This window comes from Protobothrops mucrosquamatus, unplaced genomic scaffold (genome assembly GCF_001527695.2).
Source record: "Protobothrops mucrosquamatus isolate PMUCROS unplaced genomic scaffold, P.Mucros_1.0 scaffold_5, whole genome shotgun sequence".
In the NCBI taxonomy this organism is placed as follows: Eukaryota; Metazoa; Chordata; class Lepidosauria; order Squamata; family Viperidae; genus Protobothrops; species Protobothrops mucrosquamatus.
The window spans coordinates 956,317-982,333 of NW_015386081.1; the positions used below are offsets into that span (position 1 = coordinate 956,317).

General features: G+C 35.8%; 1 protein-coding gene and 1 non-coding gene across 2 annotated transcripts in view; one reads left to right on the plus strand and one right to left on the minus strand.

The window, feature by feature from the left end:
* The window catches only part of TRIM66 (tripartite motif containing 66), a 67,268-nt gene that overhangs the window by 33,812 nt on the left and 7,439 nt on the right, over window positions 1–26,017 (minus strand). Inside the window, exon 2 of the mRNA XM_029283306.1 lies at window positions 1,242–1,543. Within this exon, the coding sequence (XP_029139139.1) occupies window positions 1,242–1,543 (302 nt within the window). The remainder of the gene's footprint in view (window positions 1–1,241; window positions 1,544–26,017) is intronic.
* LOC114922330 lies at window positions 24,774–24,905 on the plus strand. The gene has a single exon (XR_003810382.1). It is a non-coding gene; the product is annotated as a small nucleolar RNA SNORA3/SNORA45 family (small nucleolar RNA).

The following is a 26,017-nucleotide window of genomic DNA, read 5'->3' on the forward strand; positions in this document are numbered from 1 at the left end:
AAAGTTAACCCAATTAATCTAGGGTTGTCAGAAGTCATGTATTTTTATATCAATCAAATTTCACACTCATATGTAAATCACATAAACCCTTCATATGCAAATATCATAAATTTATGATGCCCCACTATTTCAATTTAGAACTAAAACGTTTGTAGGGAAAAAAGAGCAGAATCTGACTCTTTGTACAGTGCCTTCAAAATACAGTACGTCCTGTCCTCTGGGAGGAGCTAGAAAAAAACAGAATTAGAAAAAGAGTGTTTAGATGAGTCTACAGAAATTCAGAACCTTTTTCAGTTTCCCTTTTGCTGATTGTCCTTTTTGGCAATTTTCAGGAAGGATATAGAAGTTCTAGACATCCCTTACTTCTTATAAAATAGCAGATCAGGTATAGAGAGTTGACATGTTACTTGTGCAGACTCAAAACACAGATATTCTCTCCCTCAGCCCCCAATTCCCTCTGTCAATGGAAATGCTGCTTGTAGACTTCCCTTCGGCTACTGGGAGAAGTAGAATTTTGGATGATACAGACTTTGGTCTGAGACACAAGGAGTTAAAGTTCTGTTAGTTGACTAAAGCCATGTCATTTGTCCCAGAAGTGAAATAGTCAAGAATAAGAGAGGTTTAATAAGATAGAATTGAATTAGAACATGGAATGTTCTCATTAATCATACAGGTTTCTTTATCTACTAATTCAAGTCTTTCCTCATTGCTTTTGTTTATCTTTCCCTACTCTCATAATCCCTACTACTATTTATATTTCATTCACTTTTTTCTCTGTTGTACTTGGAATAGACCATGCAAGCTGTTCAGATTTGTGCAAAATAAAATAAATTTGCATTTGTGGCTAATTTGCATGAGCTATTCTAATCATATCATCTGTGTGTTCTGGAGACCAAATGTAAACCTGTTTCAACAAAGTGAAAAAAAGATAATCTGTTTTGAGCATAATTTTAATTTGCTTTATTCAGCCACTAAAAAAATTATGTTCCCAACATGGCCTTACCTAGGAACAAGGTCAATCCAGGGCATATTCCATAGTACCATTTAGTTTGATTGGAATCCAGAATATATAAAGTATTTATTTTACTTTATATAGGTAGTCCTCGAATTACAACCTTTTGTTTAGTAAACGGTTTACTTTACAACCGTTCAAAGTTACAACAGTACTAAAACGAGAGTTACAACCATTTTTCACACTTATGACCGCTGCAGCATCCCCATGGTCACACTAGCTAAGGCACTCTGTCTCCACATACACAGATCCTATAAGTGAATCATAAATATATTGTTCAGCACAAGAAAGGGAAAAAACATGAGCATTTCTACCTGAACACCCCTTCAAGGAGACTGGCAAAAAATGTTCTCCTCCGGCTTCTTTGCTATGGCTGTGTTCTTCAGTACATAAGCTACAAAGCCACTTGTTGCAGTTAGTACACAAACTGTGTGCAGGCCTTTTTTCTTTACAACCAGAGCAGTTCTGCAATAGATTCAGAGAGAAGAAAAATATAATTACATTGGGATGATTCCCATTAGCTGTCACTGTCTCAATAAAAATGCAAATTTGGAAATTATTCTTTTTAAAGGTGGCATTTGCGGTTTAGTAGGTCAGCCATAGTTTGAAGCACATATAACTATGATGGCGCAGGTCACCTCGTTACTAGCATCTTACAGCATTATGTAGCCTCTGAAAGTAATAATTAAAGCAAGATTTATATCACCATAGTGATAGTTGACTATGAGATAATATAACTCCTTAGAGAGAAAACAGTATTAATGGACAATGAGATTTCCACCTCTTAAACACTGTGTTAGAGAGAGAAAAAGTCAGAGGATAGTAAATTGACACAAAGGTTTTAAATTGTGCAGACAATTCATTCTGCTAATATGTGGGTTGCAAACCTCTCTGAACATCAGACCAAAGAAAGTCCTTTCTCAGAAACTAGCCAACCAAACTGAGAAATTGTAGAGATACCCAGTGACATGTTTCCAATAGAGAATGTAAAGTTTGAGCACATTGTTTAGTGGCAGAAGTAAATAATACGTATTCTTTGACATATCACATTTCCAAGCTATTTAAAGCAGAGGTATGGGATTTCTGGTTCTCTTATTATGGCATCCTTCGTCATCAGCCATACTAACTAGGGCTGCTGGGAGTTGTAGTTCAATAATATCCATTTTCCATCCTTTGTTTTAATGGCAACCTTTTGTGCTCTGGACCACATTTGACAAGAGAGATGAGACCCGTGTCCTGTGGTTCTTGATCTCTAATCTTGTTTAATTCGCATATTCAGTGAATGGATAAGGAGTCTGAGAGTTGATTCCCGCAACTGAATGATGCCTTGGTAAAAGAAGCTTACAATAAACCAGGAAATCTTTATATGGATGTGACATATTTAAACTATTTCATCATATCCTATGTGTTTCTTTCCATCTGAAAATATATGGGAAGCAACCAGTAAGTATATTCATATCATTTCAGTCTGAAACTCTTGTACTATTTTTCTAAATGTTTATCAGAATTCAAGCATAGCCGCAATGCAAAATATAAATGTATCCAATCAAATATAATAGTAAATCACCTGTTGCAATTTTTTAAAAATGAAAGCAAATGAAAACTAGCAGATTCTCATGATCTTGTTCTTCCTAACTATCCTGTTAGAGTAATAAATCCTTGAGTGATATGTGTGGGGGGAAACCCACAAACTGTTCTTGGAAATGTAGTTTTCAAGTTGGCAGATCATAACTGGAATGTCTGCCTTCAAATGTCTTTCTCTAAAGTCCGTGTTCCCTTTCTTTCAGGTTTCCCTCAATTCATTTTAGCAAATGAGTAATAATTCTTCAACAGAAGCACCCCCATACTAGCCAGAAAATTGCCAAAAGTCTCATCGAATCCTTTGGAGTTTGTTGATCCCACACTCCTGCACAAATATGGTTAACTATACATCTAAATTTCAGCAAAAACTAGTATGGCTGTGACAAAGAACACATATATAATTCTTCATCTCCAGATCACACTACAGTACTGCCTAATAAAAAAAACCAAATCTGGCATGTGGCCAGCTATAACTCTTGAGCTAATAACTGCCATGAAACCCTGAGCTGCTTTAACCATTATGGCCTCAGCATGGATATCTGAATCCTCCAGAACTGCCCCTTTGGGTGTCTTCAACAAAGCGTCCAGTTCCCTGTTACCTAGGCTTCCTTTGTGTGATTACTTAGAAGAGGAAGTCCCCATGGGATTTTGCCTGAATTAGACTGACTGAAAGCTCAGGAAAGCTTTTCTCGACACTCTCAGCTTGAGCCAGACTGTTGCTGAAGTAACATCTCTCTTGGGGCTCTGAGATCCTGTTTGTGCTTTGCCAGCTCTGAGATTTTATCAAAATTGAGACAATGGAGAGTAAGAATTATCTTTTTGAAAAAGAGCAAGGCTAGTCTACAATAGATATTCCTTGCTATTCATGCTTTTTCAAGTCATTAATAAGCCGGACATATTATTTTCCAAAGGTTTTCCCCCACAGACTTTTAGGATTCCTGACGGTGACTGATCCTATTTCTTCCTTTGACTTGTTCATAAATCAGAGATAAGTGAGAATCACCAAAAGGACTATTTTTGTGTGGGGAAGGGGCTTGACAATCTGTGTCATGTATAGGGATCAAATATAATTTGCTCTGATTCTATATCCCTACACAATTGTGACAATTCAGTTAATGGAAGTCAACACACATTGTAGTACTGGATGCAGCATAAAAACCTGAAAACTTTTAAATTATCTAGCTCTGAGAAAAATGAAATCCCATCCTGCATAACACTGTGTGTGTGCAGACACATGAAATGTATTTTATTAAGGAATTCAAGGTTGAACAAGACAAACCATTTCTTTTTAAGCGCAACGGCTTCTTTTAAATTACAACTACTGATCAACAGCAATTTATGCCCCGAGTATCTCCTTTTCACTTCAACATAGCAATGAAACAATAACAACAACAAAAACCACGGAGTTCAACCTATACTCAGAATTAGAAAACTAATCTGTAGGCAGAACATAGACTGTTACAATGAAGAATAGGGACACTAGTCATATCCCTATTATGAAATGGAAATGTTAGGTTTTAAAGATTGTTAAATTGAAACAGAGTAGACTACTTTAATCACTAAAAAAAAGCAAAACATGGTCTACTCTTATTATCTACATTATTCAATTCAAGTGTGTTAAATTTTCAAAAATAAAGAACGTACTGTCAGGGATACTTAATTAAACATAATGATGCTAATAATGCTGAGAATATACTTTTGGATTAAGAAATGATTTAGTTAATTAGATTCATTTATTAAAAATTCTTTTTATAGCCCCATCAATCAACAGGAGCTAGACAATTTATCCAAATTTCTACCATTCTTAAAGCATGAAAACTCTGAAGTCACTTAACCTGTACAAGGCATAACTTATTAAACAACTATAACTATATATACTTACCCTTGCCATGTCTGGCTTTATTGTGACAACAATTCCTATAAAAGAAATCTTCTGTGATACTACATTCCTTGGTACAGTTATATAGAAGTTATGTACAAAACTGATGCTACCTACATAAAGAGAAGGAAAAAAGCATCAGTACCATTCAGAAAATCACATTTGGACACATTTTGCATATTTGTCTTCAAATCTTAAATGATCATGTATATACCTAAGAATTTAGTATATACAAGGAATTAAGTACACAGAATAATGGGATATATACCTGGCTAGTATAGGCCCTGATTGCCTGCTGAATACATTACTGTAATAACTGCATTGATGAATAAAACTAAGCCAAGATTTTTAAATCCTGGTTTGTTAAACAAATTATAGTGGCCTAGTTCGTACATGACACTACACCAGAATGATTACATTTACACACCACGCAAAACCAAAAAATATTCAACAATATTATGGACTGACATTAGGGATGAACATTTTGTGACATGACCCAACAGAAGATTAAAGAGGATGGTTGGGGATATAATTTGTATGGTTCCTGATATCTCTTAGTACAGTTAAGATGTACACAAATTTTGGAAGGCTGCTTACAATTAATGTACATTATTATACTATATGAACTAATATTTTGGCTTTGTATAAGGTAATTTCCCACGTAAGAACTGGCTGTGTTCTTCTAAAAAATTGCCTAGAGTTTTTTAAAGAAAATGCTCATTTCACAGTGATAATTTTCAAAATCATTATCATAAAGCAAAAAAAAATGATGTTACATGTGTTACATATGTCATAATAATCTTAATTATTTAATAATTAATTAATAATCAATAATTTGGCTATTTGTGTCCTTTAAAATCTATGGTGTTTTTCGGCAAATCAGATTTCAGCTGGGCAAAAACAGATGCAGTGATGGCTGCTGACTATCCAGAAATAGCTAGAATTGTCTTATTTCCTTTTTGCATTGAAATACTTATTATGCAAAAATGGTGCTACATTAACAGCAAGCAAGCAAGTATTCTGAGGAAATGGGGCTAGTGTTTATCCTTTCCAAGCTGCCAAAGTAATGAGACAGACCAGATATTTTTTGTGCCCTTTATGGTTGTACTAAAATGTTTAAACTATAGATATTTGTAAAATACTTCAATATGTTTCATATGATCAGCTTTTACTTCCACTGTGCAGTGTTAAAACAGAGTAGATGTGCAAATGAACTGTTAGTCTTGTTATTTCAAAATCTCAGCTTAATTATTATTTTCTGTTAAATCAATACTATATCGAATATGAAGATATCACTCTTCTATATCAAATGCTGAGGCTGAATAGGTTGGTTAATGATATCTCCAAAAGATTTTTCTGTTTCATTTGGAAATAGAATATTGTAAAAGTCGGTCTATTTCTTTTATGTTATTCTTATATTCTGAAAATCATTCATTTATAATATGAAAATACAAACTAGAGGGCAATTTTACACAATTCATCTATTTTAATGTCCCCTGTATTTCAAATAGAAAAAAAAACCTTCAGGCCTATATAAACATTACATTTAGATAGATGGATGGATGGATGGATGGATGGATGGATGGATGGATGGATGGATGGATGAAAGAAATAAGATAGACAGAACTTGAGAGAGAGAGAGAGAGAGAGAGAGAGAGAGAGAGAGAGAGAGAGAGAGAACTTGACAGAGAGAGACAGGTCAAAATTATAAATTTTAAAAAATATAAGGTACGTGGTAGAGAGTCATGAAGGAATCTATACGATCTTTAAGACTTGACACTAACTTGATGGCACATAATCAATTTTTTTAAGTATAGAATTATGAGTAAATATAGTTTCAGATATTAATATTATTTATCTTATTAAATGATCTGTAGAGCATTCAGTTAGTAACACATATACTATTCTTATGATTAATTATATTTGTGTCAATGTGTCAATTAAAATGACTTATTCATGGGGTGGGGGCTTTTTATGCATATTCTTCTAAGTCAGTGATGGCGAACCTTTTAGAGACCGAGTGCCCAAACTGAAACCCAAAACCCACTTAAGTATCGTCTGGTGCCGGGTGGGCATGACCCATTGGGTGGGTGTGGCCCATTGGGAGGGCGTGGCCCATTGGGTGGGCGTGGCTGCGATGGTAACGGCAGACTGGGTGGGACTAAAAAGTTCAATCAATCAATTCCAACCATGCGAGATCTTTTTTTTCCGCGAAAAGTTGAAATTGATTGATTGATTGAACCTTTTTCCCCCCCACACCGCGGTGGAGGACTAAAGCGAAAAGGTTTTATAAAACCCAGCTGAAGGCCTAGGACTGGGGCAACGGCACATGTGCCCACAGAGAGGGCTCTGCGTGCCACCTGTGGCACGCGGGCCATAGGTTCGCCACCACGGTTCTAAGTTATTGCATTTCTTGCTATTAAAGAAGATGACACCCGCACAATAATAGCTGAATTACATATGACATAGACTTGTTTTTAAATGTCTTTCTTTCAAATATGCATTGCTACTATCTTATTTGTTCCATGCTCTTCTAGAGAAAGTTCAGGGAAACTCACATGGGAATATTTCTTTCACAACAACAAGAAAAATAGGCAAGTGATGAATGTAGGAAAGAAAGCTTTAGTTCACCTAAAATGTATGAATTAGCAGAGAGGCAAACCTAATATTTCCTAATTCAGGTATATCACACTGCCCATTAAAGAAATGATAAGAGATATATAAATTTTGCTCTTATCTAGCATCTCATTCTATCAAAAAATATATGGAAATAAATAAAGACAAAACAGTTAATTGACATGGGTAACCCAAATTTTGTCAAGGTACTAACATTTAAAATTAATAAATTTCCTAAGATAGTGGCATCTTATTTTTTTCAAAATGTATTTTCAATATTATGATGTTTTTCATAGTAGCATTATTTTAAAGATGTCCTTATCACTTAACAAATCTAAATAAGAAAACAAAGGAAATTTGAGGGCAATTATGTTGTGTTACTGACCTACTCACATAATATGTACGATATCATTTTTTCATATTATCTATTTATTCAATTTATATGATTCCTTCTAGTCATTGAGCATTTAAAACAAATTTATCTGATGGCCTTGGAGCCTTATTTTTTTAATTTTATAACGCTTTCGTGTGATTAACCATAAATTTCACCAAGCTGTGAAATTGTAGCAGGAATATCTTATGGAAGATTCTGTGAACTATACAAAGATGGCAATCAAAATAGCAAAGTGAAATTATTTTCTGACTTAATAGGTATTGTATTAATTATTGTACTGATTACCATAGGTTTTATGTACAAGTTAATTGGCTTTTTCATTGCTTTTGATTCGTATTATTCTTATAGCATCAGTGACGATGATTTAGAAATTTATTTAAAATAAAAAGAAACAATTAAATCAATCCTTTTGTATTTAAAAAAGTTTAGTGCCAGTCTAGAAGCCTGGGAGAAATTTCTTAAGAGTAAACTGGTGGACATCTTCAATTATTGTTCTAAATCAAATTTCAGGATGAAGATAGAAATAAGTAACTAACTGTTAGATAAAACCCTCCCACTCTTCTCTTTCCCCAACCAGGGCTACCTCACACATTTCTCCAGTCAGGTTATACACTGGTCTTTTACAGTGTGGTGTCTTTCAGACATGCAGGAACTATATAGCAGAGCCCAGATCAAGATACACAGCAGATAACAAGACATTCTGCTTGTTACACTTCAGTTTTATTATTGGGTAGACATCCAGAATTTGTTCACTATGATAGGAAATAACCGGGAGAATAAGGCTCTGAAGGAAAAAACCCAGTGATTTGGCTAATTTATTTATATAGCTACCTACTCGTCAAGTAAAAGTAGAAGATTGGGGATTCAACTACCATGACTCTTATTTTACAAAGGGCAATTATATTACATTACATTACATTAAAGAGAAATCAGTCCATTAGCTGAAAGCATCCTCTAAGTAAAAGAGCAGACCAGCCTGGGTAAAGAACTACAAGGAGGAAAGCAGCGGTTGTTCAGTTGCCCATCAGTTTTTAGCACTTGGGCAGCACACAGCACACACTTATTGTTCACTTAATCGGTACCTTTTCCATTATTCTATGTCCAACACCTTAACTGAGCATATTGGTTGTGTCAGACTTAGACTGGGAAAATCCAAATACAAGTCCCCACTCAATCACAGAGTGGCATAAAGTTTTCCCTTCTGTATTTTTGAACAAAAAATTCCCAGGCTGAGCATTCTTCCCCTTGTGAATCTGGGAAGACTGAGACAACACAACAACACATTTTGTTACACTGCACCTTTTTAACACATCTCTTTAACAGTTTGCCTTAGCCATGCTAGTTCAAAGGAGGATTTATGTCAAGCTGCTTCATTCTCATATAAAATAACTTGTTAACTGTATAAAGCAAAACATTCATTAGGTTAATGCAAGCACAATAATGCTGTGTATTATTAATGCATCTGTGCTCTTTTTAAAGAAATGCTTTATTATCATAAATAATTACTATGACTATTCATGGAGCTCACTTTGCGACTTTGGGCCAGTCACGTTCTCAAAGACCTACCCAACTGACAAGCTTGTTGTTATGAGGACATTGGGAGACGCTGTGTATGCTGGCTAACACTCTTAAGAATAAAAGCAAGCTAGGAAAGCAATAAGTTTCTAAATTATAGTACATTCTAAATGTGCATAGTGTACTTAAGTTAGCATATGAAAATTTTGTGTTTCTCTTTTGATGTCATATATTTACTTCTTTTTGCTGATGCACTTCCATAAGAGGGATAATGCTAAGGAGAGGAAAAATCCTAGCAAATTCAGCACTTCCTTCCCCCTCTACTATTCTGCTCAGAACAATTTATTTCTGGTAACTTCTTTTATTAAATCAAGTAGCCGTTATAAACACATAAAGTCAATGTACAAAGTGTTACTAAACTATTATCATACATTCAAGCAGGCACAGCATCTGAAAATGACAATAGCTAGGAAAATTTGCTAGACTTTATTGGAGAAAAGACCTAGCAGATATTTTGTGTTATTTTGCACATTCAATTTCTACCAGTTGTTCCAACGTTTGCTTCCTTTTTAAAACCACTCTCTTTTGTAAACTATTTAAGCTTCCTTTTTAAACTAAAATAATTTAAGCAAGATGATTTTTCTTGACAGCTGGCAGCTCTATAGTACGATTCATTGGTGCTGACAGCTGGAGTTGTGATGCAGAATAGAAATGCATAATGCCCTTGTGGGGACTTGTATTTTAATAGGACAAATTAAAAAGCAGTCTGTGGAAATATGCTCTAATTTACGCTCGTCTCTGCCTAACAACTGTATCTGAAATGGTGTCCCTGGAATTGCTACGTGTCAAAATTAGGTTAGGGTGTATTTCACCAATGGGTAGGTCTTTGAAAGCTTGAACGAACGTGATACAGGGGGAAAAGCCGTCATCCAAAAACATATGTGACAGGTTCGGTACAAAGATAGAGATAGTTTAAACAAGTAAACAATTGAATTAGCCTATTGGTCCAAATCAACAAACCTTCTGGACAAGGGACAAGTCAGGTGATTATGACCTTCAGGCCTTTTAGATAAGAGAAGGAGCAATGGCAATAGCAGCAGCAGCAATCCAAATATAACTGCTAATATAGCAGACATAACACAGCAAAGCCAAGATATATGCAGTTACTGCATTAAGCAGCTTTCACACACACATACCTACACACAAGCACACGCACACTCTCCAACTTTTACCTCTTGATCAGCTACCTAAATATGATCTCATCTAGTTTTTGATTTGTACATTTGCTGTCTTTATCACACAGAGAGAACAATTGCCCTTCAGTTATTCAAAGTCAGAGCATCGGCGACTTGCATTACTTGGTAATTTTAAACCTGAGCACTGAAGAGATGCACCAATCTCCTCACCCTCTACGTGCCTGGTGGCTTTTACCTTTTAAATCTACATAACATTTAATCATCAATACCTTTCCTATTGGAATGGCTACTCAAAGTTGATCAGCATACCATTAAGCATGTTGGAAAAATAACCAGGCATAAATAAATCATAACTGAGCAGAGAGCTCTTCTGATCAGAAACGTTAAGTGCTTATCCCAAGCTCTGCACAATTTTATTTCTTCAGAAAAAAAAATACTTCTCATGTTTGCTTACCTGTTCTCTTTCTAAAGCAGTCACTTAGGAGTCTCTTGACTGAGGAAATGGGTTGTTACTAAGCAGACAAGCATGCACAGCGTAATCCTTGGAAACAGCTTTTACTGTTCAGCAGTAACTCTCTTGCTGCTGAGAGAAAAGGGTTAGACCTTCCTGTGCAGCCTCTGAGGGTTCACTCGTTTTTTCTTTTCTTTCTTTTTCTCTCTGTTAATGCCCACTTCAAAAAACTAAGCAACATAGCTGGGTGCACAGATCACTAAACAGGTTTTGTTTTTCTTATCTTGCATTTAGGCCTCCTCTGAATTATTTTTCCAGTTTGCTAGAAGAAAATACAATTCCACAATCAGATAAGAAGTACAGCAAGCTCTCTTAGATTCCCCCCCCCAAAGAAAATCTCTCAACATATTTTGCAATAAATTCTCACAAAGGGAGAGTATAATGCGACAACCCAAATTACAAATACCTGTTTACAGCCAGGTATTTCATTCATCAAAGTGGCTGAATTTTATACCCAATACCGTATCTCTTTCCAGTACCTGTATCTTCGAGAGATTTCTTTTAAATATACCATTATTATACCTCTGTTGGTAGAGGAAGAGTATTCAGCTTTGCCCTGGAGATTTACTGTTTGTACGTATGAAGAATGATGCAATCAGCGAATCTAAATAGCAATCCAAGATGAAATTAGACAACTCAAACCACAATATTTAAAAAGCAATAGAGCAAATTCAGTTTTTGTATTATTACATGGTCCAAACTAGCACATCTTGCTTCTTACAAAAATCTGCCTTTAGTCCTTAAAAAGTGTTTTGATTGGTCCATAACAACTAATGTTACTTAATGCTTTTCATAGGGCTATAAAAATATCAATTTCTTCAAAGTTTATCAACTACTAACTTGTTGGCTTGAATCCATAGCTATCTATTTATGGCATGACAATGCTATAAAAATAACCACAATGTCACAGGTAATTCAGAATGAACTAACAAAAATCCTGAGACCATTAAGTCGTATAATGCTTATTTTGGAGTTTCCACATCTGCAGAATGCAGAAGTAAATCAGTTAATGAAAATAATTTTTAAATGTCAACCTGTGCCATATTTGGGTAAACAAGGGAATGACAGAAATAACTAGAAAACTAAAATATGTTTCCATACTAAACCTATAACATACCATAAACTCCATAGTGATTTATTTTAACTATAAAAAAATGAGTCAGGCATTGGTCCATTTGGTCATTAGAGGTCAAGACTACTTTGATGATGCATCTAACGTTATAAAAACAATACACCATTTTTCCAATTGACAAATATAACAGAATAACATGCAATAGTATAAAACCCCAAAACCAAATTTGCCTTGAAAAATAAAGTTTTGAAAAATAAACATTCCCTTACTTTATCTCATCTGTGGGTATTTGTAAGAAGGAAATAGGCGCATGATGCAATTTATGTAACTCACATTATTTGCATGATGATGCCTATGATACAATGAGTTCATTACTTCTCACACTGTTGTCTAGCAGGGAAGGGTGGGCTTGCAATACAATCTGGATTACTGCAATACACTTTATATGGAGCTGCCCTTGAAGAGCATTCAGAACTTCAAATGGTGCAGAATGCAGCTATACAGGTAATAAATGATGTTGGGTACTCAACCCATGTAACACCACTACTTCATAAGTTGCACTGGCTGCCAGTGTGCTTCTGGGTTCAATTTAAGGTGATGGTTGCCACCTTTAAAACACTTCATGGCTTGGGACCGGGTTACCCGAGGGACTATCTTTTTCCAGATCTTTCTACCTTGTCATGCTCCAGCTTCCATCAGCAGGGGAACACAGCCGCCAAGTCAGAGGAGGTATGCCTTTTCTGTCTCTGGAGATCAGGATGGCCCCAACCCTGCTGGCGTTTTGTAAGGCCCAAAATAGCTGGTTAAGTGCCTGGACCTGGGCCCCAAGTGTGTGAAGAGCCCAATCTCCTGCTTGTTTTAACAACCATGGATTGTAACATTCTCCTCAGATGCTGCATACATTTTAAATTTTGTATTATGATGGCAATTTGTTGTTAATTTATTTTATGATTGTTCACCACCCAGAGTTACTTGCCATACAAAATAAATAAATGCATAAATAGTCTCTAAAAGAGAATTCTTAGAATTGAAGGAAACGTAATTGCTTAATTGTTGCTTTATATTCCCAGATATGAATACAAGACTGATTCACTGGGAGTTATTCCCCAGTGAAATCATATGGGATTGTATTGTAAAATGATTTACAGGTATAATTATCCTCTCTACTATTGTTTCAGAGAGTAAGCTGCACTGATGTTAAAAAGCATCATTTCTAAGTAAACATTCTATCTCTCTCTCTATCTATCTATCTATTAAATTTATATGCTACTATCTCACAATTCAAGACAACTCTGGGGGGCTTACAATGCAATGTAAACATGCACCCAGATTGGACTATCTTAGCTTGTACATATGCCCTGTCAGAGTCAGAGTAGATGTTTTACTGACACACCCAACTTCAGATGTACACCACTATTCTTACTTATAGTCATAAAACATAGAATTGAATAGTATTTCAACAAATTCATATTATGGGGCAATCAACCCTACATTAATACCAATACTAACAGCTCCAAAATGATATAAATGATTGAATCAGATTGTTAATTTACACAGTACCTTCATGGCAGCTTTAATGTGAGAAACACAACACCAAGGAAACAGCTCATTTGAAAGAAATTATGATTGGTAGGATTCCCTTGGGTTCTTGGTTATCTCTTGGATTAAGAATCTAAGAAACAGCCTATTACAACCCTTAACAGAACTGGTCTCCTATTTTCTACAGTGGCCAATCAAATGCCTTGCCAATGGAAAGCCTAAAGCAGTATATAAAGGCAACAGCTCACTTTCCCTATTACTATCCCCTAGCATGGGGCAGCAGATCATGCCTTTTACATCTGAGAATCTACTTCTAGCATGACTTGCAGGCTTCAACAAACAGAACTTCCGTAAAAGAGTAAAATTATGCAATACATAATGCCACAAAATATTAAATCCACATATTTTTTCAGAGCTTCTATATTTTCCACTATCACCTTTCCCAATTTTATTATTGTGCAGCGAAGCTTAAAATAATATCCAGTTACTATTCATTTATATTATGTTTGCTTATGTGCTTTACTGTCACAAAATGGTGATACTATTTTAGGCTTTTTCTAAGACAGGGTAAACTAATCATATATTAATGCTTAAATATTTGAGGATAGGAGAGGCAGTTTAGCATCAGGCTAGATATCAGGAGACTAAGTTCTAGTCCTGCCTTAGGCATATAGCCAGCAGCTGACCTTGAGCTAGTCAATTTCTCTCATCCTAGGAAGCAAGCAATGGCAAACCACTTTTGAAAAACCTTGTCAAAAAACTGCAGAGACTTGTCCAGGCAGTTTATGAGAATTGGACACAAGTGAATGGAAAGAAAAAAAATGACAATATACTCTATCTGTGCAAAGTGTTTTGTGACCTGGGCTATAGCAGATTAAACTGAAGTTGAACTATTTCAGATGAAGTTGTTAGCTCTGAGCATTTTTTTTGCCTTTTTAAAAAAATAGTACATAATATATTTTTTTCAGTTATGATAGACTGACTGCAATGGCCTCATTCTAGGAAACAGTGAGGAAAAAGCTGTATTCTAGAATCAAGACATTTATCTGGACAATCTATTATTTTAATTCTTTTATGAAGTATGACCAGGGTCACACACTGATTTATGCCAGGCACAAATAAGTCACATTACAGTCACACAGGAATACAGTATTTAACTTCCACCAGCTGAGGATTGTATCTGATTTTGCACAGCATGTTGAGACCATCTGGGTGTGGTTGTGACCCTTGGGAAGAAGGTCCAGATGTTTTTAAGCCCATAGAATACTTAATCATTTGGCCACTTAATCCATTCCCATGAATCTAACGGGAAGAGTGTGTATGTGATTATTATGGTCCTTTGCTCAAGAGCAAAGGGAGCATAAAAGATATGCAATCTCCAAGTTGCATTTTCTGCATCCCTGGCTTAGTATGTCATGTAAATCCAGTCAAATGTGCAATAATTCAGCAAATCATCATTAAGCCATTTTAGGCTTAGCACAATGCCTCAAGTCTCTCACAGAAAATAAAACGAATGGACCTAGATTGTCCTGAACAGTATCCTTCCAAAACATAAACCAATGTGAACGGTCCAATCAAATTATATGTATTACCTGGGTTTGAATTTTTACTGAGAAACTCAACACTGCCTATTCATACATGATACTGAGATACTGGAGTTTAACTTACTTCAGTCTGACTGATTCAACCTCTCCAATGTCTAGTTATTTCACCTTCTGGCTAATCTTACTTCTTCTAAGCAAATGTTAAGATAATAAATCTCCAAGAGCTTTACTTAAACGCTTAGAACTCTTGGTATTATTCACATGTTCTCAGAGGCCCAATTATGGAACCTGGCAGCACAGTTTTAAAGACAAAATAGGTATTGTATTGTCTTTTTATTTACCTGGCCAACTCAGTTGTTCAATTTGCCTTCTGAGTGGGGAACAAAAAAAGGACAAAGTGGGCCTCTCCTTGCCCAGCAAACTTTTACCCTTATGCAAACTGCTTGCAATATTTTATTTTCCTGCCCATCCTTCTTGGAATGATTAATAAAGTGATGCTTTCATCTACACCTCAGGGTGAATGTTTAATTAAAACTAGGGGGCATTCATTTTCAGACAGGAGAATGTGTAACAAGTTGCATCACTTGCCTTTGGAGAGACTTCAACAAAGCAATTTCACTTGCAATCCCTATAATCTAGCACCAATAATATGAAGGTGGTCAAAATAGCAAACATAATTATAATTTGCTTTTTCAAAAATCTGCAATAATAAAAATGCTGCATCAATTCTACCATTTCCTGTTTTAGGGAGTTCTAGCAGCTAAAATTTGGCTAGTCAGACATTCCCACTTCCAGTACTAGTATACAAAATCATTCCTGATTCAAAGATAGCAAGCTTGGACAACAATAAAATAAATTCATGGACTGAAAGGAATTTACTGCTGGAACCAATAGCAGTAGTCTTTTTGTCTACGTTAAAAATTAGTGATTGTTAGTGTTCCTTTGTGCCTTTTTGATATTTATAATGTGCACTTAATTGGGGTTTTTTTGATAATTTTCTTTTAGAATGCATGAACAAATCTAGTTTTTGAATGTCTGTTTAAAGCAAATTTTTAAAGCGTCATCACTTCAGGAAGCTTCTCCTCACATTTTCATTCTACCATTACAAATCTCTCATTCCAAGACAACCTGGATAAAAAGATTTCATAACCACCACCACCACCACCACCACCACTCCCTACCAGGAATGCCTCAGAACATTTGAATCCTTCTGGGAAGAATCAAAGAGCTAGATGAGGCAATCAACCTTATTTAGAAAATTGACATGTTACCTAGCTTTTAACAGCTCTAGGGGGCTTAGAAAAATACAGCCCAAAAACAAGACCATATACCCATTCCTTGCAATTTCCTTGGTTAGTAACCATTTGCAAATACAACAGTAATAAACAATTATTTAAAAAATCATTTTCCAACCAATGCATGCATTTACAACCAAATTTCAACACGCACTAGTGTAAGAGTAACTCCTTTACAGCGGTACAAGAGAATTTTAACTAAGTGAGACAGCAGCAACCAGTGATTTTCAAAGTCCCTTTCTCTCCTCCTCCATCCCTGTATATTAACAAATATTTTGTTTAATAACCTGGTCTTTGGAATGGAACTTGGTCACTAAATGAGGAGCCGTGCTTAAAAAAAAAGAATATAAAGCCCTAACATTAAAATAATTGTATGATATTAAAACACTTTAAAAAGAGAATACTGGCAATACTGTAGTTAATAAAACAGGAGGAATGACATCGTTTGTAATGGTTAATTCTTATTCTCACAAACCATACATTGTTATTGGCTTGAAGCAAAATTTCTAGCTACAAACTTCAAACTCAACCTTATCCCTTAACTGTTTAATGGGAAACCAAAGTGACATCAGGCAATCATTCTCCTTAAGCCCAATCTACCTTACATGGTTGTTGTGGAAAGGAAGCATTATGTTTGCTGCCTTGAGGTCTTCTCTGTAACAGTAATGGTATGTGGCAATGACTTTGGGGGACAGGTGGAAGAACCACAGACTAGACATCAGTTAGAGAAGTGGCAGCTGAGCCTGTAGAAGGAATGTGGATGCGATAAACATCTCAGAAAAAAACCTTCCCTAGTTTCTTGAAGTGTAAAGGTGACAGAAGCAGTTGCTACTCTTTCAGACTTGCAAAATTTTGTTAATGGAACCTTACAATAAAGGTAGAGCTAGCACTCACAAGGCTGACAGGAACTCTTTAAAGCAGCTGCCACGCAACCCTGCAAAAAAGGCATGGTTATTATATTAAAAAATGGCAGACAAGAGTTTAATTCATGCCACTATGTGCATTCCAAGAAATCTTTTGGGAATCAAATCCAAGCAGGGCTTCAGAGCCTTACTACTAACTCATACTTACTTTATAACCAACTCTATAATTCTTAGATTTCAGTAAGACATTCAACAAAGTATACCACAATCTACTGCTTGGTAAGTTAGAAAAAGGTGGAATACACAACATCACCACCAGATGGATCTGTAGCTAGCTGACAAACCATACTCAATGAGTAGTCCTCAATGGCACTACATCCACATGGAGAGAAGTAAGCAGTGGGATACCACAAGGTTCCATCTTAGGCCCCGTACTCTTCAATATCTTCATCAATGACTTAAATGAGGGAATAGAAGGGGAACTCATCAAATTTGCAGATGACACTAAACTGGCAGGAATAGCCAACGCCCCAGAAGACAAGCTCAGGAATCAAAAAGATCTTGACAAACTGGAACAATGGGCCCCATCCAACAAAATGAGTTTTAATGTGGAGAAAAGCAAAGTTTTACATTTACGCAGGAAAAATCAAAGATATAAGTACAGATTAGGTGAGACCTGGTTCCAAAACAATAACTGTGAGAGGGACCTTGGAGTCCTAGTGGATGATCACTTGACTATGAGCAATGTGCAGCAGCAGCCAAAAAAGCTAATACAATCCTGGCTTGTATAAACAGAGGCATAGAATCAAGATCACGTGAAGTATTAGTACCGCTTTATAAAACCCTAGTGAGACCACACCTGGAATACTGGAACCAATTTTGGTCACCATACTACAAAAAAGATGTTGAGAGTTTGGGAAAAGTTCAGAGAAGAGCAACTAAGATGATCCAAGGCCTGGAGACTAAAACATATGAAGAACGGCTGCAGGACTTGGGTTTGGCTAGTCTAAAGAAAAGAAGAAATAGGGGTGGCATGATAGCAGTATTCCAGTATTTGAGAGACTGCCACAAAGAAAAGGGGGTCAAATTATTCTCCAAAGCACCAGAGAGCAGGACAAGAAACAATGGTTGGAAATTGACAAAGAGAAGCAACCTAGAACTAAGGAGAAAGTTCCTAACAGTGAAGACAATTAACCAATGGAACAGCTGGAGGTTTTTAAGAAGAGACTGGACAGTCACTTGACTCAAATAGTATAGGTTCTCCTGCTTGAGCAGGGGGCTGGACTAGAAGATCTCCAAGGTCCCTTCCAGCTATTCTATTCTATTCTATTCTATTCCACAATCATTTTCAGGCAATGTGTTTTCTCTGTTACCCAAATTAAAAATTTTACATTTGTCTTACATTTCACATTGCTATTTTCAGCACCTTTCTTTAACTAGATGGGTTCAGAGGACATAACATTTTTCTCAAAATGTAAAAATCATACCACTGTCCCACTTCCATCCCTGTCATACCTGCATAAAATGTCACAATGCAATAAAACAAAGGAGTTTGTGTTGCAACAGTGCAACATTTTAATCTTCTGCTCCTCTTTGAATTACTTCCCCCTAAAACCTATCAAGATCTCACTCAAAATACATTCCTGTTCCTCTTTTTCTTTCTTTCTTTCTTTCTTTCTTTCTTTCTTTCTTTCTTTCTTTCTTTCTTTCTTTCTTTCTTTCTCTTTCTTTCTTTCTTTCTTTCTTTTTCTTTCTCTCTCTCTCTCTCTCTCTCTCTCTCTTTCTTTCTTTCTTTTCTTTCCTCTTTCTGCAATTGATCACTATGTTTTTGAGCATTCTTCATCTCTAGGATAAATGAGCTTCCTAGTCTATGAACACATCAGTTATGAAGGTAACATAGATTACTGTAGAACGTGGCAAATATAACTATCATCACCATCCTTACCCTTGTTGCAACAGTGAAATCAATTCTGACAAATAAAATAGTAAATACATATTAGACCAACCATATGCAATAATTTATCATTTAACTGTGAATGAGAAAAGTGTCGCTGATGCTCCATTATCATCTCTTTCATTGCTTTGCATTGGTTTTCACTATTTCCTGTAATCTCATTTAAATAAAATTCTTACATGTTTTCTTTCCTCTCCATGCTGCTAACATATTAATTAGAGTTTTGCACCTGGTGCCTTGCATGGGCCTATGAGAATATAACTGTTGATTGATTCTTCGCTCTCCTTTCTCCTCACCTGATTTGCTTTTTAAAAAATATATTTTGATTTATAAAAGAAAAAAATAAGCACACATAGAATTAGTAAGAGATTCTGTCTCCTCCTTTCTGCCTTGTTCAGCATTCTGATTTTTTGATTGGTTAATACATTTGTAATTACTAATTTTCTAACCAAACATTTTAAAATATTATTTCTGTTAATCAGCTTTCTTATCAGTTTCAAAAAAGAAAAGGAAAACAAGCAAACCCCACATAGATCTAATGTGAATATGTGCAGCATATTTATACTCACATTTGCAGCTTGGTACTTGATTTTGGCCACAACAGTTCACAGCTCACAGCTCACAGCCGTGAATTGTAGAAGCTGTTCTTTATTTTAAAAAGCAGCCTAGGGATTCAGTGTTCAGAGATACTATAGGGAAAAGCAATCCCAAACACGCACATAATGATATAGTACAGTGTGAACTCAATACAAGACGAATTACGGTGTTATCCTGTTTTCAAATGACAGTCACTCAGTTCAGGCTAAGTTTACTATTAGATTCCTTTTGCTGGCAAAACAAAAAACACACCAAAATAGCATATGTGCATGACTTAATGTTAGTTTTCTGTGGTTTCATACAATACTGATGTAATTGTTAGACTTGTCGTGTATATTAGCATAAATATAAAAATGAATAAAGTTGAAGTTTTGGTACATAAATATCAAGCAGTTAACTTTGTTCTCAGCATTGATTTAACAAAATGCCACAAAACAGAAAATAAAGTATTTCCATTGGATTCAATGAAAAGTCCAAGATTCTCTTCTTCCATCCTAACCTAACATGCTACAGCAGAGACAGGAATTTAACTCAGTATCAATTCACAAATATGAATAACTTCCAAAATATAATGCAACAAATTTTTCAGGATGTAAATTTTAGGTCTACATCTGCCTTTTTGTGATACTACATAATTAAGAAACTGCAAATGAAAATACTAAAAGAGAACTCAAAATAAATAATAAAGAATGGAAACACAATCTTAGTTTATTTTTTCATAAATTCACAGAATCACACAAACATCTGATAATGAACCCTAATTCTAACATGGAAATTCAGAATTTGGCTTCTAAATTATGGTCTGTACTAGATATTTTGACCTACAAATGATATCAGAGATTGGAGGAAATTGTTGTAGAGTAATTAAGTTCTATTAAGATATACTAGATGATAGCAGCTCCAAGGCCCTTCTAAAGTACATTTATTCATTCATTCATTCATTTATTTTGACAATCTGGAAAATAGTGGGGGGGGGGGAGAAGGAAGGGAAAATCCTTTTACAGTCAATCTCAACTTACAACCGTAATGGTCTATTACGATCATCAGTCATGACAGTTATAGAGTGGGTCACCATATGACCAGATTCATTTTTACAACCTTTTTTGAAGCAGTCATAAAGCGACTGCCATGGTTGTAAAGCAAATGCTGCAGTCATAAAGTGAACCAATTGTTCACTGCGGGTCATTTTTGGCAAGAGTAAATACTAGGCTAGGGCAAAAATATTGTAAAACATGATCAGGATGCTGCAAACAGCCATAAAGGCAGGACAGTAGCTTGAGCCCCTGACATACAATCGCATGACCATTGAGAAGAGTGGCTTCAGAACCAGGTTGTAAATACCTTTGTGGGCAACTGTTATAGCTTCAACCGATTGCTGAGCAATCAGCCACAAGTCAAGGACTATCTGTGCACATATTTACTTAATAATGGATGCATTTATTAAAATACCTTATCAGGCAACCAGTAAGGAAGCATAAATAATCAGCATGCTATATTATTCTTGAAAGAATCCCTGTGTATTCTGGGTAAACTCATGCCATTCTGGAAAGCATACCAATAGGATCACACAACATGTGTGCTTTTAGGCAAAGTTCTTATTGTAGTCTCTAATTCAAATAACTACAGAGGAACACGACTGTGTCATTAAAAATTACATCTACAATCATATGCACCTACCTGAACATAAGTACCACTGGTGTTATTCAGGCTTATTCCTGAGTAGACACATATAGGTTTGTATCGTAGTGTAGGCATCATACGGAAGAAATACAATAGAATGACAGAACTTTTTAGGTACCACCATTAACATCAAGCTCAGTTTCTGGAAACTGTATAAGAAGTGCTTGCCCTCTCCATCTGTCTTTAGCAGGAATTTTGAGCTTTCAGAAACATTCAGGTTATCTTTTTGATGTCATCCATCTACTGTCTTCCATTTCCCATTGTCATATGGTAGTTTTTTTTCTAATTCCTTATATGCTTGCATCATTTCTCCAAGTTTCTGTTTGCTAATTATTGCCTCAGATATCAGTATATTTCTTCCAGGATCAGTTCATTGGTTCTTTTTGCAAACCATGCAAAACTTTGTAGCTAAATTCTGACAGAATATTCTTTCTCAAGTGGAAAAATACTATTTGACCTATTTTGATTTTAGTTGCCATGCAATTGTTTTAGCTTATGAGCTTGCCTATGCTTGCCACTAAATTACTCCCTAAAAATTAATTCCGTTACTATCCCACCATATTTCTGCCAAGAAAACTATCACCTTCTCTTCATTATAAACTGTAAAGTAATTAAGGATGAATGGTTGTTTTTGGTTTCTTAATATTTAATGCATATTGTGTAATTTTCATTGAACAGATACAGAATCAAGGGTAAGCAAAAAAAAACTTTTCTAGAAAAAAAATCATATGAAGTTTACTATTCATATCCACATATTAAGTACTTGGCTGGAATTCGGCTGTATTGGTTCTGATTCCAATTATCTGGGGGTCAATTTTTGATGCGACAATAATTCCGTTAGTAACCATTATTTAAAAAGCTCAGCAAACCACATGCACGCTTCAGTGTAATACGTTTTTTTAAATCAATCTTAACATTCTTTGCAAGTTCACAGCAACAGAAGATTAAACAATCCACGCGTTGCAGTAAGTTTCCTAGATGCACAGCTACGATCGTATTTGGAGCAAATACGACCAAATAAGAAATTTAAGGAACCCCAAGCTACTCCTTTCAAAGTACAGTTCGTCCTAGACCAGGGGTAGGCAACCTCGGCTCTTTTATGACTCATGGACTTCAACTCCCAGAATTCCTGAGTCAGATGCTGACTCAGGAATTCTGGGAGTTGGAGTCCATGAGTCATAAAAGAGCCGAGATTGCCTACCCCTGTCCTAGACCGACTTATTTTAACCGAATAACATGCTCCCTATATCTTTTCGCTTTATTTCGTAAATAACAAATAATCGTAGAAATTTGCCATGCGCAGCTTCATAAGAATTGTACTTTTATGAATTCAACTAGACGACGAACAACCGATAACCAATCACCAACTTCAGCTTATAATAGGGTCGCTCGTCTCAAAACAGCTGCTTTGTATTCTCCCACGTGACTTATCCGATCAAATCGAAGATGCCGGCTCAGAGCGCGCGGGTGACATCATTGTTATTTAGAGAAGGCGGAGTCGGCACCGGCATCGTACAACCTTTAAGGATCCCATGGGGAACGTCTATCATTTCTACCATAGAGTTGTCAAGGGCTAGCACGACTTATCTCTCTGCGGACAAAGCGACTATCGGCGCTTTCCTGCCATTATCGGATGTCGAGTGGCTAGGCTTCCCTTTCCCGCGTCTTTTCTCCGAGAGCATGCCGGGAAGCCTTATTTAAAGGAAGCCGCCTTCCGTTGCTTTGTCTTTTCGGTGTTGCGCTTCGCAAGGTGGTGAGTGTTGCCGGGGGCTGTTAGGGAGAAAGCAAATAAATCAGCATGGGTTCGTTTTTATTTAATTCTAAAAAAAAGAAAAAGCAGTGGTGTTACGTTGTGTACTTTAGATTTTGTGAATAAGGAAAACTAAAACAACGCCTATCAGTCGTAGCTATGGTAGTAGGGTGGAAGAGATTTTTTTTATATATATATATATAATTTTTATTATTTTTTGTAATTGAACAGCAAATACCAATATGATGCATTTACATACACAAGCCAAAAAAAATAATCCTACTCAATACATTTTCGGAGACGCTCGGCAGTCCCCGCCTTGCCTCCACCCTCATTCACTTTCCTCTCCTTCCTCCCCCTAGACCAGGGGTAGGCAACCTCGGCTCTTTTATGACTCGTGGACTTCAACTCCCAGAATTCCTGAGCCAGCTATGCTGGCTCAGGAATTCTGGGAGTTGAAGTCCACGAGTCATAAAAGAGCCGAGGTTGCCTACCCCTGCCCTAGACCAACAACCTCTCCTCCTTCCTCCTTTCCACCTACCTACATCCCATCTCCCTTCTTAACCACCTCATCTAGTGCAGTTTGGGGTACCAGCCGAGCATCTCCTCTTTTCAATACAATTCCATTATTTACCTATAATATATAAATACATCAATTTTTATAATTTCTATCCCCTTCCCCCCTCCCCCCCAGACTTCCCAGAGCTGAGTACAGGAATAATCCCATAATATCCTAGTTTAACCCAAACAACCCATTCATAATATAAACAAGTATAAACTTACTGTAACTCTTAATATACAATCAGCTTAACTGTAAACTATATATATAAATTATATATAAAAATATTTATAAGTAACAATAATTAAATCAAAAGCTATATGATAATTGTTCATTTCATATTTTCTCTGAATATAATCTATCCATCTTCTCCATACCAAAATAAATTTCTCTTGATACTGGTCCTTCAGGTATGCGGATATTTTTGCCATTTCTGCAAAATATGAAACTTTCTGTCTCCAATCATCCATAGTCAGTAATATCTCCAAAAAGGTTAAAACTCGTTAGTTACAGGAACGACGACAATATGTCATGTTGTAGTTCAAGTAAAGAAAACTCAGGTCTAATAGGTACTACGGGTTATTCTTATTAACGCCACATTTAAAATAGAAAAAGAATTTTTAGACAACTTCCAAGGTGGTTTAGAATTAGGTTTTCCGAAATTGTAGGGATGTACAGGTGGTTTTATAATAAGTTGCATCCAAATTACCACATCTCCTACATTTTGGCTGCAAGTTCGGGTACATGCAAGACAATTTTTGAGGATCCAAATGCCATCTATAAAACATTTTATAAAAATTTTCCCTTAAATTCTGTGCTTGAGTGAACCTGACATTTCTTACCCAAATTGTTTCCCATGTTAGATATTTTTAAAAATTATTTAAATTGAGATATTTTAAAAAAATTGCACTGTTATAGGAAAAAAAATAGCGATGATCAAAATGTTGAATTTTCAGCAAAATTTCCAAGATAATTTCTGCCGAAATCTGTAGACGCGGAGCAGCGTAGTTTTGCATACAAATCTTTTATATCCTTTTTTTCAAACCTAAATATGTACAATATTCCTGCATTTCTACTGATTTGAGAAAGGCTGGTATTTTTTTTTGCTCAGTTTCTTTTTACCGCTGCAACTAATAATGCATTCATAATATGTGCCATAAATACAGATGGAATTAATCTATTAAGCTGAAGGTCTTTCAGCAAGAAATTATTTGTGACCGAGACTAGAGTCACATCTGGATGTCATCAATCATCATGGTGTGCTATAGTCCTCGAAGAATAATAACTGACCTTTATTCACTGACTGTCTGATTCATTAGCAGAGTCAGTTGCCAGGTTGGTAACAGATATGAATTATAGCAAACTTTTGCTGTATTGCTGGGGATAGGTCAGGGAATAACTTGTGGTTACATGGTAGTCCTGACGCAAGTAGTTTACACTTAAAAATTTAAAATAAAATAAAATAGAGAGCAAAAAGATGTATTTTGCTTTCCAAAAAAAATTCTTCAAAAAAGAAAGAAATTACTAGAATTACTTTAGTTATTTGTAAATAAGTTATAAAAGAAGCTATTACTTGGTTATGAGATAAAACTCAAAAGTTTTATCTAAAGCTCCAAAATGGGCTTCACTCACACCTGAAATTGTGCCCCAAAACATGGATAATTAGTTGATTATTGTATTCTATGTACTATTAAAATTATTTCAGATGTTTTCAAATAGGCATTGACTTCGATTTTTCTATTTTGGTACATGTTTAAACTTACTATAGTTAGCAAATTTTTAAGTTCTCTATCAGTGAATCAGGTTTTGCCTAATTCTATGCTTCCGTAGAATTCTCCATAGAATCTATATTGTCCTATGTATTTCTGTAGATATTAGTATATCAGGCTTGTTAGATTTGTTACATTGTAAACAGTAAGTGAAATGTAACTGAAATACCTTTTGTTTCCATGGAACTAGAGTTGCATTGTGATACATTTTGCTGTGCTATGATTCCTGTAGGTCCAACTGCAGTGAAAAGTTAAAGCAACTTGAAGCGGTTTTAATGTCACAACAGCGATTTTTCAAAAGAGCCCGTGAGTCAAATGAAAATGCCACAAAGGCAAGCTATGAGGTAGCAACGTTAATTGCTAAAAATGGCAAGTCTTTTGTTGAGGGTGATTTTATTAAAGAGTGCGTTATGAAAATGGTTGAGAATATCTGTCCCGAGAAGAAGCAAGAGTTTGACAACATTTGCCTGGCTCGTAACACTGTAGCATGGGGAATTGAAGATATTTCATCAGATATTAAGAGACAGTTGACGTCCAAAGGACAGGATTTTGACTTCTTTTCAATAGCCTGTGATGAAAGCACAGACCTATCTGACACAGCTCAGTTGCTGATTTTTTTGAGAGGGGTGGACGATGAAATAAATGTGACTGAAGAGCTACTTGACCTCCAGAGCCTTACGGACCAAACAAG